Source organism: Talaromyces stipitatus, genomic scaffold (assembly GCF_000003125.1).
Source record: "Talaromyces stipitatus ATCC 10500 scf_1105507295511 genomic scaffold, whole genome shotgun sequence".
Classification (NCBI taxonomy): Eukaryota; Fungi; Ascomycota; class Eurotiomycetes; order Eurotiales; family Trichocomaceae; genus Talaromyces; species Talaromyces stipitatus.
This window is the reverse complement of record NW_002990119.1, coordinates 1,235,310-1,251,496: the sequence shown is the minus strand read 5'-3', so window position 1 is coordinate 1,251,496 and position 16,187 is coordinate 1,235,310. Positions and strand designations below refer to the sequence as shown.

At 47.2% G+C, this 16,187-nt stretch overlaps 5 protein-coding genes across 5 annotated transcripts, besides 2 other annotated features; 3 read left to right on the top strand and 2 right to left on the bottom strand.

Moving 5' to 3' along the window:
- Positions 1-309: 309 nt before the first annotated feature.
- Positions 310-3,619, top strand: TSTA_101770 (methyltransferase, putative; the record flags this gene model as incomplete). The annotated part of the gene is made up of 8 exons (XM_002486134.1): positions 310-320; positions 440-468; positions 516-756; positions 812-1,917; positions 1,992-2,933; positions 2,986-3,089; positions 3,150-3,425; positions 3,494-3,619. The coding sequence occupies 8 exons, from the start codon at positions 310-312 to the stop codon at positions 3,617-3,619; spliced, it is 2,835 nt and encodes a 944-aa protein (XP_002486179.1).
- A 327-nt stretch (positions 3,620-3,946) lies between these two features.
- On the bottom strand, positions 3,947-5,082 carry TSTA_101760 (uncharacterized protein; the record flags this gene model as incomplete). The annotated part of the gene is made up of 4 exons (XM_002486133.1): positions 3,947-4,273; positions 4,305-4,761; positions 4,840-4,950; positions 5,012-5,082. 4 exons carry the CDS (start codon positions 5,080-5,082, stop codon positions 3,947-3,949), a joined length of 966 nt encoding a protein of 321 aa, XP_002486178.1.
- A 543-nt stretch (positions 5,083-5,625) lies between these two features.
- TSTA_101750 (cytochrome P450, putative) lies at positions 5,626-7,241 on the top strand (the record flags this gene model as incomplete). Its single annotated transcript, XM_002486132.1, has 4 exons — positions 5,626-5,759; positions 5,861-6,278; positions 6,457-6,893; positions 6,959-7,241. 4 exons carry the CDS (start codon positions 5,626-5,628, stop codon positions 7,239-7,241), a joined length of 1,272 nt encoding a protein of 423 aa, XP_002486177.1.
- Positions 7,242-8,441: 1,200 nt separating this feature from the next.
- TSTA_101740 (uncharacterized protein) lies at positions 8,442-13,502 on the bottom strand (the record flags this gene model as incomplete). The annotated part of the gene is made up of 1 exon (XM_002486131.1): positions 8,442-13,502. The coding sequence occupies one exon, from the start codon at positions 13,500-13,502 to the stop codon at positions 8,442-8,444; it is 5,061 nt and encodes a 1,686-aa protein (XP_002486176.1).
- Positions 8,586-11,780: a mobile genetic element.
- Positions 10,704-11,240: a mobile genetic element.
- A 1,179-nt stretch (positions 13,503-14,681) lies between the features above and the next one.
- Positions 14,682-16,180, top strand: TSTA_101730 (glucan endo-1,3-alpha-glucosidase agn1 precursor, putative; the record flags this gene model as incomplete). The annotated part of the gene is made up of 3 exons (XM_002486130.1): positions 14,682-14,842; positions 14,899-15,426; positions 15,654-16,180. The coding sequence occupies exons 2-3, from the start codon at positions 15,123-15,125 to the stop codon at positions 16,178-16,180; spliced, it is 831 nt and encodes a 276-aa protein (XP_002486175.1). The 5' UTR covers positions 14,682-14,842; positions 14,899-15,122.
- Positions 16,181-16,187: the final 7 nt, after the last annotated feature.

The following is a 16,187-nucleotide window of genomic DNA, read 5'->3' as shown; positions in this document are numbered from 1 at the left end:
TGGGAGCTTTTCTTTTTGCGATTGGGTAGAAAATGAAGTAGATTAGGGACTTTCTTATGCCACATTAGTATAAGAGGTAGGCATCTATATGATTAAACTATTTATGATAGTCTGTGAAGTCTCTATGCTTTGTGCGTGCTGCAAGGATTCGTCCTAAGACATGGTGGGGAAGCTAGAGCTCTGCTAGATGTCTTGAGAAGTCAGTGATTTCAAGGTCTTGATAGACCTGCAGAGCGGCTGACTGCCAATATACCTGTGCTCTTGATATAGTTTGTGATCTGGTATGTCGCTTGAGTGCTGTATATGACCATGGTTGAGAGGTAGGGATGGTTCTCTCTGCGCCCTCTTTAGTGGCGAGATCTGCTGCTTTATTTCTAGGGATATCTGTATGTCTAGGAACCTAGCAGATTTAGATAATCTCACTCTCAATTTAGGGAAGTCTCCTCCTTAATAGCCAGGTAGCGGCGAGTGTGTTGAATGACTTAAAGATAGCTTGGGAGGAGCCAGTGGATAAGGAGAGAAGTTGGATGGCGACCTTGAGGTTATTAAGGAGAGAGTCGCCTTTTACTACCTGAGGATGCTGCATGAGACAGTAACGCAGGATGAACGGACTTCATTTCAACTTCCGTCACATCATGAGACGCTTTTCGACTATTCTCAGTATATCTACGACATTGTGCAGCGAGATGAGCATGCGTACGTGAAACGGGAGTGGATGAATGACACCTACGAGGAGATGTGTGCCATCACGGAAAGGTAAGCAGAAATTGATAAAATACTGAGGCGCAGCAAATGTTGACCGATCTTCTAGATATGACCCGAAGGACCCTGACTTTTTGTTAATCGCCGCATCTGGCGAGAACTTACCTGCTGTTGTCCGCGGCCAAACAACAATTCTGGAGCATATGACGAAGGGTGACAAGCTCAACAACTATTACCGGGACGCACTGGGATTCCACAAGCTTAACGAGCTGATCTCTACCACAGCTGCTCAGATTGCTCACCGCTATCCAAACATCAATATCTGCGAAATCGGTGCTGGTACTGGCGGTTCTTCCTGGGCAATTTTTGGGAAGCTTGGCACAGCCTACGCATCCTACACTTACACTGACATCTCGGTCGGTTTCTTCGAAAAAGCCCAGGAGAAATTTGCGCCGTACGGTGACCGAATTACTTACAAGACTCTCGATATTACGTCGAGTCCAGTTAAGCAGGGCTTTGTCGAAGGCGCGTATGATCTTGTGGTAATGGCTAATGTGCTTCACGTTACTCCTGACCTCGAAGAGACTTTGCGCAACACCCGCCGCCTCCTGAAGCCCGGCGGTTATCTGGTCATGATGGAGTTTATCAATGAGAGTGTAATGCGACTTGGTGTTATTATCGGAGGTCTGCCTGGTTGGTGGGTTGGACGGGACACTGGACGCAGATGTTCTCCAAATGTGTCCTTGGAACAATGGCACGAGCTTCTGCTGAAGTCCGGATTTGGTGACATTGATACCCATACGCCTGTTTATGATCCTGTGATTATGCCAGCGTCGATTATCACAGCTCGGGCTATTGATGATGAGATCACCATCTTGAAAAGCCCCCTTTCGATTCCCGAGAGCAGCCTTCCCTCAGCACAACGCACTGAACTCATCATTCTCGGCGGCAAGAAGAACACGACGATGGCTCTTGTCGATGGAGTGGTAAGCCATCTGAAGCCTCGCTACAGAAGCGTCATCCAAATCGACACATGGGAAGAGCCTGATGAGACATCAATTCCGGCAAAGTGCTGTGTCTTGAACATCAGTGGCTTTGACGGTCCCTTCTGGACGGATATTACAACGGATCGTTTTGAAAATTTCAAAGCCCTTCTCATGGTATCTATGAGTGTATTATGGGTTACCTGGGGCTCCAACCAAGACAATGGTGATGGTGCCATGACCGTAGGCTTTTTCCGCTCCTTGTTCTATGAACTGCCAGAGTCGCAGTTACAATTCTCTCCCTAGAAAGCCCTACCCCAGATTCTGGCACAGCCTCTTTGATTGCTGAGAGATTTCTTCGCTTAGAAGTGACCACGGGATGGCAGCGGACTCCGTCTGAGAATGGTAAACTGTGGTCTATCGAACCCGAATATAAGGTAGAGCAGGGAGAGATCCTGGTTCCACGTGTGATGCCAGAAATGGCTCAAAACGATCGGTACAATTCTGCAAAGCGCAAGATTGTGAAGGAGGTCAATCTCAAACAGGCTATTGTGACTCTTGGTTGGAGCAACGACGAATACAATCTGCGAGAGGAAGAAAACCCAAGTTTGCCGTCTCTCCCAGGCTACCGACGAGTTCTGGTCGATACATCGATACTATCTTCAATTCCCACGCCTGCTGGACGGCTCTTCGTCACTCTAGGAAGAGACCTCGATAATGGCGGCCGAGTCCTCTCTGTATCCTCAAAAAATGCATCCGCCATCCTAGTCTCCGAGCGATGGTCTGTCCCGGTGCATGTCAGGAGAAGCATCGATGTTCAGTATCTCTCATTCCTCTTAGGCTATCTGTCCAGTCACAATATCGCTGCACTTGTGCCTGCTGGGAGTACTCTTGTAGTCCATGAACCGGATCCAGGACTTGTGTCCATGCTTTCTCGTCACCTGTCCAATTTGGGTTCGCGTGTCGTTTTTACCACCTCAAACTCGCAGTTGCTCAAGAGGAACTGGCTGCTGCTGCATCCACGCACTCCTGATCGCCAACTGCGAGCAGCGCTGCCCAAAGATGTATCGATGTACCTCGACCTGTCTGATGACTGGTCAACGTTGCAAGGTACAGAAACGTTGGACAGCAGAATCGCTGCCTGCCTTCCTCATCTTTGTGAAAAATTTGACGGATCTATGTTAGGCGCTCGCGAATCCACCCAACGGCCTCGTCGATTGGCACTCCAAATCCAAGGTCCCGGTCCAAGTTAAGCCATTACGTTCCCCTTGGGCAATCATTGGTAGTGTGATGACAGCAGTCGGATCCGGACTCATTACCACATTCACAGCAGATACGAGCAAGGAAAAGTGGATTGGTTATCAGATCATCGCGGGGTTCGGACGGGGTGCAGCGTTGAACATGGTTAGTAGTTGGTGCCTGGATGAAACCTAACATAATGCAAGGCCTGACAGCATTTTCTAGCCCATCGTCGCAAGCCAAGAATATCTAAGCCGCGACTCCATTGCTATTGCGAGTTCTGCTATTGCTCTATGTCAATATCTGACTGGGTCCATTGCCATCTCCGTGGCGCAGGCTATCTTCCAGAATGGCTTGACGCCAGCTCTGGAAAAGTACGCGCCCAATGTTGATCCAACAATCATCCTGGATGCTGGCGCTACAGGATATGCCGATGTTTTACCTGCTGACCAGCTCCCCAGAGTTCGATTCGCGTATAATGAAGCATTGGTCAAGGTCTTTGTGAGTGCTATTGTTTCTAGGTTACCTGTACTCTGAAGTATTCAAAGCTGACTGACCTACCGCCATAGTTTCTCCCCACAGCCACTGCTGCTGTGGCTGCCTTGCTGAGCTTTGGCTTCTCTTGGAAGAAAATTGGCGTAGAGGAGCACAAAGAAATGCCTCCAGCTGTTTCAGATCATGCCCAGAGTAAGTAGTGATAGTGGCATTGCTCATTTTCTCCAAACATATAATACGACTGGCTAGTTCTCTCCTTTTTCATCACCTATCTGAAAGCCCCAAGACCACTCTCCTCTCATGAACCTATATCTTCAGTCATGTCTATCTCAGAAAGAATAAGGTATAGATGGATTAATTACAGGCATTCACTATCTTCCGAGAATAATTGTAAAGAATCTGGCGCAACCATGGATCAAGCATGTTCATTGGATATGCTGCGCTAGCTGCAGTTCGACAGTTTATCTATATAGTAGTTACTAGGTACCTAACCTAGGTCCCTATAGTAGCCTCTCCAATCCTAAACCCTAAGAAGCACTGCCAACAGAGACCTTCCTGCCTAAGATCATCTTTAGCGGTAAGCTGGGCACAATCCCCCCATCAATCCCCGCAGCATACGCTTCCCAAAGTCCAGCAGACGCGCTCCATGCTTCTTCCTCATTTTTGACAGTGTGGCCTCTTAGTAAAGCATAATATAATGCAGCCTTTGCGCCTGCCTTTGTCCACTCCCGCACATGATTGATGAGGTCCAGTCTGTTGATAGAGTTATAATCCTCCACAATGACGTCTACCAGCCCCAGCTCTTTGAAGGCCTGCTCAATTGCATATGGACGGAGTATTTGTGAGTCCGGACGCTGTAGAGGAAGCACGCATGATCTCTCTGACTTTCGTCGTGGTTTCCGAAGGAGGGTTGAAAGAGAGATCTCGCGTCTCGATCTCTTCCCATTGGAAGAAACCACCAGGTTCTTCCAAGAAGATCGAATCAGATGGATAGATTAAAGCACCAGCAACTCTTCTATCCCAAAGAGAGGAGGGAGAATAGGGGCGGGGCTTGATTGCGTAAAACTTACTCAACAATGCAGCAACATTCATAGCCGCCACCCGAATATCATATTTCTTGAGCGCCAACACCATCAATCTGACATTGACCACATCGTAGAAATTATGGAACTGATTTGGGAACGGCTCTAAAATGTCGTGGACAATATAGCACGTATCAGGTCTTGGATTCGCTGGAAAATGCGCAGCAGATATGTCAAACCCGGCATATTCCCGTTCTGTGAGAGAGGAAGTTGCTTCGAGGTCGGGTTCGAGTTTCTCAGCGACGTCGTCTAACCAGATCCTGGTTGTGTTCTAATCAGGACAAAATCCATTCCAATCCAAAGTGTGGGTACTTTTCTTGATGAGGTTGTTCGCTTACCCTGATCCCGTTCCGATGTCTGCGAGTCTACCGATGGCAGCTTTTGGGATATGAGGATGGAGCAAGTTCCCGTTGCAGAGGCTCACAAGCAATTCATGTTGCTTATTCAACCTTGAAATTTGACAATTAATGAAGAAAGGTTCAATCAGGTTTTAGAAAGGAGGCCCCTAACCTTTTCCTCTCAAAGTCATTGCGGTTGAACAGGTAAACCTCTTCTGTACTGGCGGTGGGGGCGGTTGCCATGGTGCTGGTGATGATGATGTATCTGGCAAATCTGAGCGATGTACTCCAATAAAATGCCCACGGATTCAATTGTTGATATTTATGATGATGATGCCCGCCATGTGGCACGGCACATTCAGTATTCAAGACCATTTTTCTTCCTCTAAGCTAAGACAAGGATTAGGTATTGGCCCATCCATGATAAATTCGCTCCAGCTCAGCAACAGGAAAGTCGGGATCAAAGGCCTGCATTTAGTAACCCCAAGGGACTTGCTTAACTATACAGTATTCAGGGTGGGGTATGACACAATTTATTCTAGGAACTGTGATTCTCAAATATCCCGAAAAGTAAATTGGCAGGAGATGTCCCATAGAAGAACAAATGACCTTCAAGGGAACCAGAAAAGTCAGCAACGTTTCATAAGCAAGCTGAGCTTCCCACTATAAACCTAAAGGAGATTATTACAAGGCCAGCGTCACACATTATTGAGGCCCCTTAGGATAGATAATTGTGATCTCCAGACACCTATATAGAAAAGGAAAAAAGACACACATCCAAATATCATGTTCACGTTGTTGCTATTCTTTCACTTGACAGGTCTATTCTTCGCCTACAGTGTCTGTCTTGCTATTTATCGGCTCTACTTCAGTCCTCTGTCCAAGATTCCGGGCCCGAAACTTGCTGCTATAACCTGGTGGTGAATCCAGTATCATTGCCATTTCACGCAGGGAATCCTGCACATTACTATGTCAAGCAGAATAAGGAAAGGCTTTCAGGGCTTCTGACATGCCTTCTCAGGTACCAGTTCCATTATGATGTCGTTAACAAAGGGCAATACAGCTGGGTTGTGCGATCGATGCATGAGAAATACGGACCCATAGTGCGAATTAACCCTTGTGAGGTCCATATCTGCGAATCCGACTTTTACGAAACCCTCTATGCCTCAGGAGGGCTCAACCGGAAACGCGATAAATGGACCTGGGATACAGTCGGGGCAGCTGGAGTGGCAGACTCAGCACTTTCAACGATGAATCATGACCTCCACCGTATGAGAAGAGCGGCCATTGCCCCGTTCTTTTCTATGCAGAATGTGAAGAAACTGCAGCCGATTATTCAGGCGAAGGTGGATATCTTGAGGCGGCGAATCTTAGAGAGAAAGGGAAACACAGAGGCCATTGATATATCGCATGCTTTCTCCGCTCTGACAAATGGTACGGTAATGATGCGTGTGATTCAGTGGATGACGAGACGCTAATCATGGGCTCTCTAAAGATGTTATTATGGAATACTGTTTCGCTCGGTCATATCACAGACTGGAAAAAATCCACCCTTCCATTCGAGAAGATTATGACATCAGAAACGACAGAGAACTAATGAAGTGATTTCTCTCGCAGCGGCGCTTGGCCCAAATAGAAGCCTTGAAATTGGAATCCTCCACCATTAGCGTAGAGTCAACCCATCGGACAATATTTCGAGAACTGTTGAGTAGCAAGCTGCCGTCTGAAGAGAAAGCGCCAACACGCTTAGCTACCGAAGCACAGGTTCTGGTTAGTGCTGGTAGCGAAACAACTGCCAGGGCGCTGACCCATGCCTGCTACTATCTCTTAACCTCGCCGGATGTCCTTACGACTCTCAAAACGGAACTTGAAGGTGCAATTCCAGCAACTGACTTCACGGACAGCGTGCCCCTCGAACAAGTCCAGCGGCTACCATACCTCACTGCCGTCATCAAGGAGTCTTTGCGCCTCTCATACGGGGTGGTCGACTCCAACGCATCTTTCCGGATGAAGACTTGCATTTTCACAAATGGGTTATTCCCAAGGGTACACCGGTAAGTATGTCAACGTACGACTTGCATTATGACGAGGCTATCTTCACGAACTCGTACCAGTTCAGACCGGAACGGTGGCTTCACAATGCAACACTCCATAGGTATCTCGTCTCGTTTGGTAAGGGGAGCAGACAGTGCTTGGGGATGAATCTGGCTATGTCGGAAATGCATCTCACTCTATCGAGCTTGTTGCGGTGGTTTGGCTCAGGCGATGTGAGGAGAGCGCATGATCTGGGACAATTGGAGTTGTTCGAGACGGATGAAAGTGATATCAAAATGATCGGGGAGGTGCTAGTCCCAGTGGTGAAGCAAGATACTAAGGGTGTTCAGATTGTCATTAAGACCTGAGCAATAATACTGTCACACAGCAGCTGCGGCTAATATTCTCCGTTGCCATGGTTTATTTTCAATTCACGAGTTATGGCAGCCTAAAGCTATGTGTTGGTTTAGCTACGTCCCGTATCACGAAGCGTAGGATATCGTAAGCTAGGGAGATCCAACTGCCCTACGTGGTGAGCCTTGCTATATAGCACGAAATGTAATTGTCGGTTTATCTACGTCTAGGTCGCTAGCACTAGTCACGTAGAACAGCTATTCCGACGAGCTGACGAGCCTGATCAACATGGTATAGAATTCCTGATATTGATGACTGCCCCCCAAGAGTAAGGGGGACGGGGAGTGGCTAACTACATATATACGCGGCACGCACGTGCCGCGTTAGACTAACTGATATCCAGTGCCGAAACGCGCTAGGTTTGATATTCACGTTCCGACAGTAATATTATAAAAGACTGACCCCCGAAACTAGGGGGGGGCCGGGGTGCCTAGATACATTATATGGTGTTGGTCGCTCTAGCGCACGGAGAATAGTAATCCCGACCAGTTCGCGTACGAATCGACGGCGTGCTACAGCGCCGTATAGTGATTCGTAAGATCGCTATTCAAACACTATGTTAACGCCAAAAATTGTAGGGGGCTTTGTGTAAGGATTTGTATGTAGTGCCTGAGATAAGTTGGGGAAACTAGCTGACAAATGACCCCGCCAAAGATGTTTACAGAAACCCAGCTTTGAAATCTGATGGATAGACAGAGGGAGGACGGAGGAAATACAATCTTGCTAGTCACTTCTTTCCCCATCCTTGTAAAACTGCTGTTGGTTTAACTACGGTCCGTATCACGAAGCATAGACGGTAGTAAGGCGCGAACACGAAGCGGCCTAATGAGCCTGACAATATGAAGATATCTTGATTCCTAATATTGTGACTTGTCCCCAAGAACGAGGGGGACGGGGATAGCTAGCTAGATATACGCGGCACGCACGTGCCGCGTCAGACTAACTATATCCGGTGCCAAAACGTGTAGGGTTTGATATTCACGTTCCGACACTGGCAACTCTCTAAAAATAGGAAAAATAACGAGCAGCACCGGGTTGATAAAACAAACGGATTGGTGTAGGGAATGGTGCAGTAAACAATACATAAATGCTTTCTGTACATGCGGGAAGAATGAAGCAAAAGAAAATGTGGTTAGACACGAGGATTCGGGACATTATTGGGGATTTGCGAATGCCACCGAATTTGCTTTGATCGCGCGATTTTGCGGTGTCGTGGTAGACCTTTCTACCCAGCCGTCGACAGTGATATGTAGCTTATTCGTATCAACAAGGATCTGCAAAGCGTTGCATGCTTTGTTCTTTGTCATGGCGTCGGCAGGGTTGCTATTGCCATCTATCCATTTGACTTCCGTAATCTCTTGACGTTCGTATGACTGGCGGAGACACATGAGATCGATCATGAGTCGTTTTTCTTGTGTCGTACCAAGTTTCACAAGGCAGTCATATAAGCTCTTTGAATCGGTGCAGATCACTAGCGGGAGCGGATTCTCGAGGTGTAGAATCTGCGTAACTGTTGCTTTGATAGAGGCAGCGAAATCAAAGCCGTTGACCATGGCGTATAGCTCCGAGGCTAGTACGCTACGTGTTATCCGCTTGCACTTGACCGAGGACCAGTGTACAATATTCGCGTTGTTCGAGGCGTCGGCAAGTACAATAACGAATCCGATTTGTGACGAGAGGTCTTTATTATTAGCGAATGCCGCGTCAACAAAGGCGTATAGTTTGATGGTGTTGATGTTAAGTTTGACAAACTTCAAGCCGCGGTATGGGTTGTCAATTTGCCATTGCAGGCGCTTGTTGAGGTATTTGATATCCTCTTTCTGCGGATTAGTGCTCTGTGCTGCGAAGGCATAATCAAATGCGGCTTCCGGTTGCGTTAAGGAAGCAATATAGGCACCAAGCGCTCGTTGAGATACGTATTGTTCTTTTGGTGATGCGTTCTTGCGGATCTTTCCCCGGGAGCTTGTCATATCGGCGTGTTGCTCTTGCACGATTTGTATAAGCTTGCAGGTTCGTTCTTGGCTAAGCATAATACCCTGGGCCGTCTCCGAGATGAGGCCACCGTTGAATTTCAGCGGGTTTGTAGGCGAGAGTCGTTCGCGAGGTTTGCACTGTATCTTGGCAGCCTTAATTTCCTTCTCTTCGCGGTTAGCGAAGGCGTTGTCGGCGAGGATAAGAGTATCATCAGTCTGCATGCCAACGATGCCAAAGCCATTGCTAGGGTCAATACAATGTAGGAGACACGGGTCGTAGGTTGACGTCTCCATTTGTAGTTTCTCTGTATGATGGCTATGGTAGGTGTTGAACCAATGATTGCCTGATTCAGGGATCCCATATAGAGGCTTGACGACTTTTAACAGTGTGCCTGGTGAAAGGAGGATGGCGAGTTCTAGTGGCGGTCGTACGAAGATATCACGGTTAAGATACGTTTGCGATTGAATATACGCTTGAACAACGTCTCGTAGCCATAGGGAGTGAGTAACCATACAGGCAGTCAGGCATAGAATCAGGCGCTGACTGCAGCGTTGTATAGTTGGTGATTCAGTCAATATGAAGTCCTTCCCTTCGTCATTGTAAGCCTGCACAACAAGTCGCGATTTTTCAAAGGCCTTGTCGGTGCCAGAATTCTTCATCTCATCCACAAATCGTGAGTTGAAAATACGTTCACCTTTGGGAACTTCATTCTCATGCACGAAGTGGAAGACACCTCTCTCCAATAGGCCATCCACCTCTTGCTTGCGTGAGTCAGTAAATCTTGTTTGTTCCAATACCTCGTCAAAGTTAGCTCGAGGTTGAGTAATCTCCTTATTGTTGATATATGCTTCGAAATCGTCATCTCGGTATCGAGCGGATGGTTGACGGTTGCGCTGCGGTCGTTGAGAGGGGATTTTGACAGTCGATGGCGGTAGGAGTGCATTTCCTTGTGTTGGGGGTTCAGGTGCGTTATCATGGTCTAGAGTAGTGGCAATATCCTTAGGTGGCATGTCCTCGGCATAGTATGGCTTTACAACGGTTGAGCGGAATTGAGTTGGGCCACTTGGAAGTGCGACTGTGCAGGTCTCGTTATTGACTTCTACTAGTTTGTATGGGCCTTCCCATTTTCCAGCATAGCCAGTATTTCCTTCTCTGAATACAAGGACGTTCGAGTTGAGTGGTAGCGAATGGATCACTGTAGTTGACGGGCCGTTACGGGTATTGAGTGCATCTCTTACTTGTCGTTGTGCGTACAATTTTCGTACCTCAGCAGTTGCTTTCTTGAGTGCAGTAGCACGTTGTTCAACTGATATTGCTGGTGCGTCGTTTTGCGTAAGTCGTGGGTAGGCACCAAATACGAGAAGCGTGGGTACGAGGCCGTTGGGGCCGGCAGTATCGTTGACAGATTTTACGGCCATTTGTAGTGCCATATCGGGGTGTAGATCTGGCAATTCGTCGGAGATGATGGTATAGGCGCGACGTAGTACGGCGTGGTAGCGTTCAACCATGCCAATTGACCAATGAGCTTCAATAGGAACGCTCTTGACAGTGGTGCCAATAGATGTCGCGAGCTGTGAGAATTCCTTACTCACAAAGTTCTTTCCAGCGTCAGTTGCAATGAGATCTGGTGGTCCTAGGTACGTATCAATCCAGGCAACACGTAGGGCATCCCATGTTGCACTTGAAGATATATTAGGGAGCCAACGTGCGGCGTTAAAACGTGTTGCTTCGTCGATAATATGAAGTACAGGTTTACCATCAATATACATAATATCAACAATAATTGAATGGTTGAAATGTATATCGTCTTGCAACGTAAAGCGGAAACGGCCAGGAGATTTACCATGGATTTGGCAGTGATGACAGAATTTGCGAATATGCTCGATTGCTTCACGGTCAGCGTCGTGGCCTGCGCGCTCGATAACGCGGTAGAATCTGTCAGTTGAGGGATGACCGAATCGACGGTGTAGGCGCCGTAATTCTGCTTCTGTGAGGAAGCAGGGATTCTCATCAAGTGATTCCAGGAGACATGATTCGTAGGTCTCCTGCCATATAAGGAATGGATGGCCAAATCTTCGTATAACCTGGGTAGTCATATTCTCTTTTGGGCCAATGAGAAGATCTTTGGTGTTGTCGTAATACACGTTCAGTCTGTCCAGGTCTTTGATAGAGAGCAGGAACGGTGTCATTGTTTCGAGGATATGGAATCGGACTCGGCCAATTGGTGTGTCAACATCGACTGAGCCTTTTGAGCGTACAGGATCGCCTGAGCCAAATTTGATCCCTACTGAATTTGCGGTTGACGTGTCTATTACAGCTCCCTTGACAGCTTTCTGATATGCGAGGAATTGACTGTATCCGGCTGTAGAGAAGTCTGCAGCGCCGGTGTCAATGAGAATACCTTGCCATGTGTCTTCGGAGTATCGGCTTGCCGAAACGTAGGTGCTTGTATCAATCGTTTCTTCAACGTTATTCTCTATATTGTCGCCATCTTGTGCTTCCTTTGTTGCCAGGGCTTTGACACAGTGCATAGTCGCTCGATTTGCTAACTCTGTAGTGATTAACTTTCCTAATTCTCCCTTTGGCTTCTCATCAGTAGTGAAGAAAGCGCTGGCAAAATGGGTTGAGGTAGTCTGGAGTGGTGCATTCTTATTGGCTGAATCTTTGGAAGTAATTGAATCCTTGGTCCTTGGAGGTTCGTCATCACTGCTGTCATCCTCGAAATAAGCGCCACTTGATGCTAGTTCTTCAATTGATTCAGGGTCATATTCCCAGCCCTCAATTTCAGCCATAAATTGTTGATAACTCCCAGATCTGTTTTTATTCCATTCACGCTTGTGTGCCTCGCGCTCCTCGTCCGAGTGGTTATATGATAAGTGTCCTGGTTTCTTGCAGATATAACATGTCTTTTTGTCGTTTCTGGGACCTCTGAAGTGACGAGATGGTTTCCGAGTAAAGCGGCTGCGGTTTTGAGGTTGGTATCGTAGATTATTGTTGAAGAAGCGACGTTCTGTCATGTTCGTTCGTGGAACGTCATACGGATCAGTATTGTATGTGCCTGCGAAGTGCTGTTGCGCTGCTCGCTTAGTGTCTTCAAATTGGCTGACACTTCCTCGAAGGCTCTGCATGAGACCAGGGATCGTAGATGCGGGATTTCCAGTTGCTGCGTGACATGCTGGGTGTGTTCGAGTAGCAGAAATAAGCTTTGCATGCCAAATAACCTCGTTTCGTAGTTCTGGTCGCAGTTTGTGGTAGAGCGTATAAAGATTTATCGCATCCCAGTCAGTCTGCACTTTTCGTAGGTGCTCGTCGTTTTCGAAGTGGTTTTTGACTGCCACAGCGGGGTCGATTCCCATGCGCTCCCATTGATCTTTCCACGTATAGTAATAGTCGAGTGCGAGTCCTTTGAGCATAACTGAAACTGCCTGGTTCCGTGCTTCTGCGGTATGTAGACCCATCTGGCGGCAGAGATCTAAGAAGATATTGTGAGCCAGGTCGAATGAGTCTTCATTATCGCCGTACTTGGTGCTGTCTGTAGTGTACACCTTCCGAAGTTGTGCAATACTGTTAACATACAACAGTGCAGATTGTCCCACCTGCGAATACGTTCTTTCTTGGTCGCGGATTGCTGGAACATATCCCGTTCCTTGCCATGTTGCCGTTTGGGTAGGTGTCGCTACTTGTACTAGTGGTGCCTGCGGCGCCGTCTCAGCGGGTGGTGTCATATCTTGTGGGCCACCTGTAGATGCTTTCGCTCTTGTTACCATGCCGTGTAGGTTTGTTGACGGTGGAGAGGGGGTATCTTCTTGCACGAATTGAGCATTATTTTGTATTGTCACATTTGCGGCGTCGTTGATTCTTTTGATTGTGGCAGCGAACTTCAACTGGATAAATGGGGAATTGAAGGTCCCTTTAAGCTGTATGTGTTCAACAACTTCACTTTCAGTCCATTCGTGTGGTTCTGGAAGAGTCAGTGTGTTCGCTAATACTCTTCCTGCGTGTCCACCCTTTGGTACATATATACCATTGGTTCGCAGTACGTCACGTAGTTTTCCAAGGACTGGTACGGTCGCTTTGCAAAGGTTATCTGTAGTCCAGTCTCCAAAATCATCTTTGAAGGTAAACCATAGGTCGTCGTCGTACAGATCGGTGTAGATCTTTGTTCGTGTTATTACGCATGGTTCGATTGTCTTGCGGTCCTTGCCATTCGGATCAAAATCTGTATAATCCGTGGGTGCCATATTGTCGGTTATTCGGTGCGTATATCGGCGCACTGAGAGGGGTATTCGACTCGGGGTCGAAGGTGGTTTCGTACGTAGGTTCGTACGGGTGGATTCGTAAGGTTTATGAGACTCAGCTAAGAGCTCACGAGCAAGAGATTTGGTGCGTATATCGGCGCAGCAGGGTGGTAATCGACGCGAGGTCGAAGGGGGATTCGAATAAGTGAGAATAGGGGTAAGGTCTGATCTGTGGGCCTCACTGATCAGTGTTGGTTTAACTACGGTCCGTATCACGAAGCATAGACGGTAGTAAGGCGCGAACACGAAGCGGCCTAATGAGCCTGACAATATGAAGATATCTTGATTCCTAATATTGTGACTTGTCCCCAAGAACGAGGGGGACGGGGATAGCTAGCTAGATATACGCGGCACGCACGTGCCGCGTCAGACTAACTATATCCGGTGCCAAAACGTGTAGGGTTTGATATTCACGTTCCGACAACTGCTATTCAGGTTTGGCCTGAAGTTAACCCAGCAATCCGACAGATTTGCATATCAAAAACACTGTCAAAACGACCTTGGAACTCTTAAAGCCGTGGTTGCGCTACATTTCAATATATGAACATGTCAAATGACATGTTTATTAAACTCAGTAGTATTTACTCGTATAAGATGTTTGTGAGCAAATGGTTAACATAATCGAATATCACTTGTCTTCATACTTTGGTTGATTATCTTCCAACGCAAGCCCTAACTTCCCAGGGGCAGTTTTCTGGACACGATAACCAAACCCATTCTTTGTGACTGAGCGAACAGAAGTCGAGGATCCTTGTCATTAATAATTTCTTGTGATATAATAACTGCAACAATTTCAATGCTGACAGCGCGATCTACAGGCTCATGTCTTCGACTGATGCAACCTAAGACGGATATGTTGGCATGTGGCCGCAAACGTATCAATCACGCGGTAAATGTTATGTTGGATAGTCTGAATATAACTATAAACACACGGTTGCAATCAAATCATTAAGTGTTGGTTTCGATAGAATTGCTTTTTCCCTGGGGTGAGGTTGCAGTTGAGATTGGATAATATGTCAGATCAGGGTAGAGATGGAAGTTCTCCATGGTCGAAAAAGCTACCTTACTCGAGAGCATATAAGACTTGGATCTATAGAATGCATCTGTTGACGATAGCCATCTGCGGCCGATGTGATACATCTGATGTGTGTATAGAGAACATGCATCTCAAACGTATTGTTCAGGTAGCTGCCATTCTGGCATCTGGATTTACTCTATGCAATGCATCGACAATAGCAAAGCGGCAGTCAATGACGTCGAAATATGTATTTGCGCATTTCATGGTCAGTATCGTGATAACCTTCATCACTACAGTCAGCCAGACTCACACAACTAAAAGATCGGCATCGTCGAACACTACACCCTGGACGACTGGAAGACCGACATGACCACAGCAATGGACATTGGCATTGACGCATTTGCACTCAACTGCGCCAGCGTCGACAGCTACACACCCAGCTAGCTCTAGCCTATCAAGCTGCCGAAGATGTTGGTTTCGAAGTCTTTATCTCCTTTGACTTTGCCTATTGGACAAACGGGGATACTGCAAACATCACCCACTATATGCAAACTTATGCAGGCCATCCGGCTCAGATACAATACAACGATGCAGCGGTTGTAAGCACTTTTGTCGGGGATAGTTTTGATTGGGCTCCCGTAAAAGCGGGAACGAACCATTCTATATGGGCGTTGCCGAATTTGCAGGATCCGGCGGAGGCAACGAGCAATAGTCAGCGAAGTGCGGATGGAGCATTCTCGTGGTATGCGTGGCCGACTGACGGAGGGAATAGCATTATCTCGGGGCCCATGACTAAAATTTGGGATGATAGATTCATCTCGGACTTAGGAAATGCTACTTATATGGCTCGTATGTATAACATTGAAGGCCTTGCGAATATCGCTCTGCTAACTGTTATCAGCTGTCTCGCCATGGTTCTTTACACATTTCAATAGTAAGAATTGAGTCTTTATCTGCGAGGATCTTCCTACTCGTCGCTGGGATGAGATACTGTCTATGCAGCCAGATCTCGTCGAGATTATAACATAGAATGGTGAGTCTGGAGCACTCCGATTTTTAAAGGAAAAAGAAACTAGAAACTAATCCCAAAACCGAAGACTATGGCGAATCTCACTACATCAGACCCTATTCAGCCGCTCACAGTGAAGACGGCTCCTCCGAATGGGCCTCTGGATTTTCACACGACGCCTGGCGCGATCTCTACAAACCCTACATCCAAGCCTACAAGGCCGGGGCTTCGTCACCAACCATCGATACGGAGGAAATAGTATACTGGTACCGCATTACACCAAAGGGGGTAACATGTACCAACGATACTCTACCAGCCCCGAATGGCATTGACTTACTTTCTGATAGTGTGTTTGTGGCAACTATGTTGAAAGAAGCGGCTACATTGATTGTTACTAGTGGTGGTAATGAGGCGGTTAGTATTGATGTTCCTGCTGGTATCACGACATCAAATGTGACGATGGGAGTGGGTAAGCAGAGTTTTGTGGTCAGTCGCGGTGGACAGACGGTTCTTAACGGAACCGGGGAGCTGAGCATTGTGGATACTTGTGAGACGTATAATTATAATTTGTATGTTGGCTCAGTGAAAGCATAATGTACCT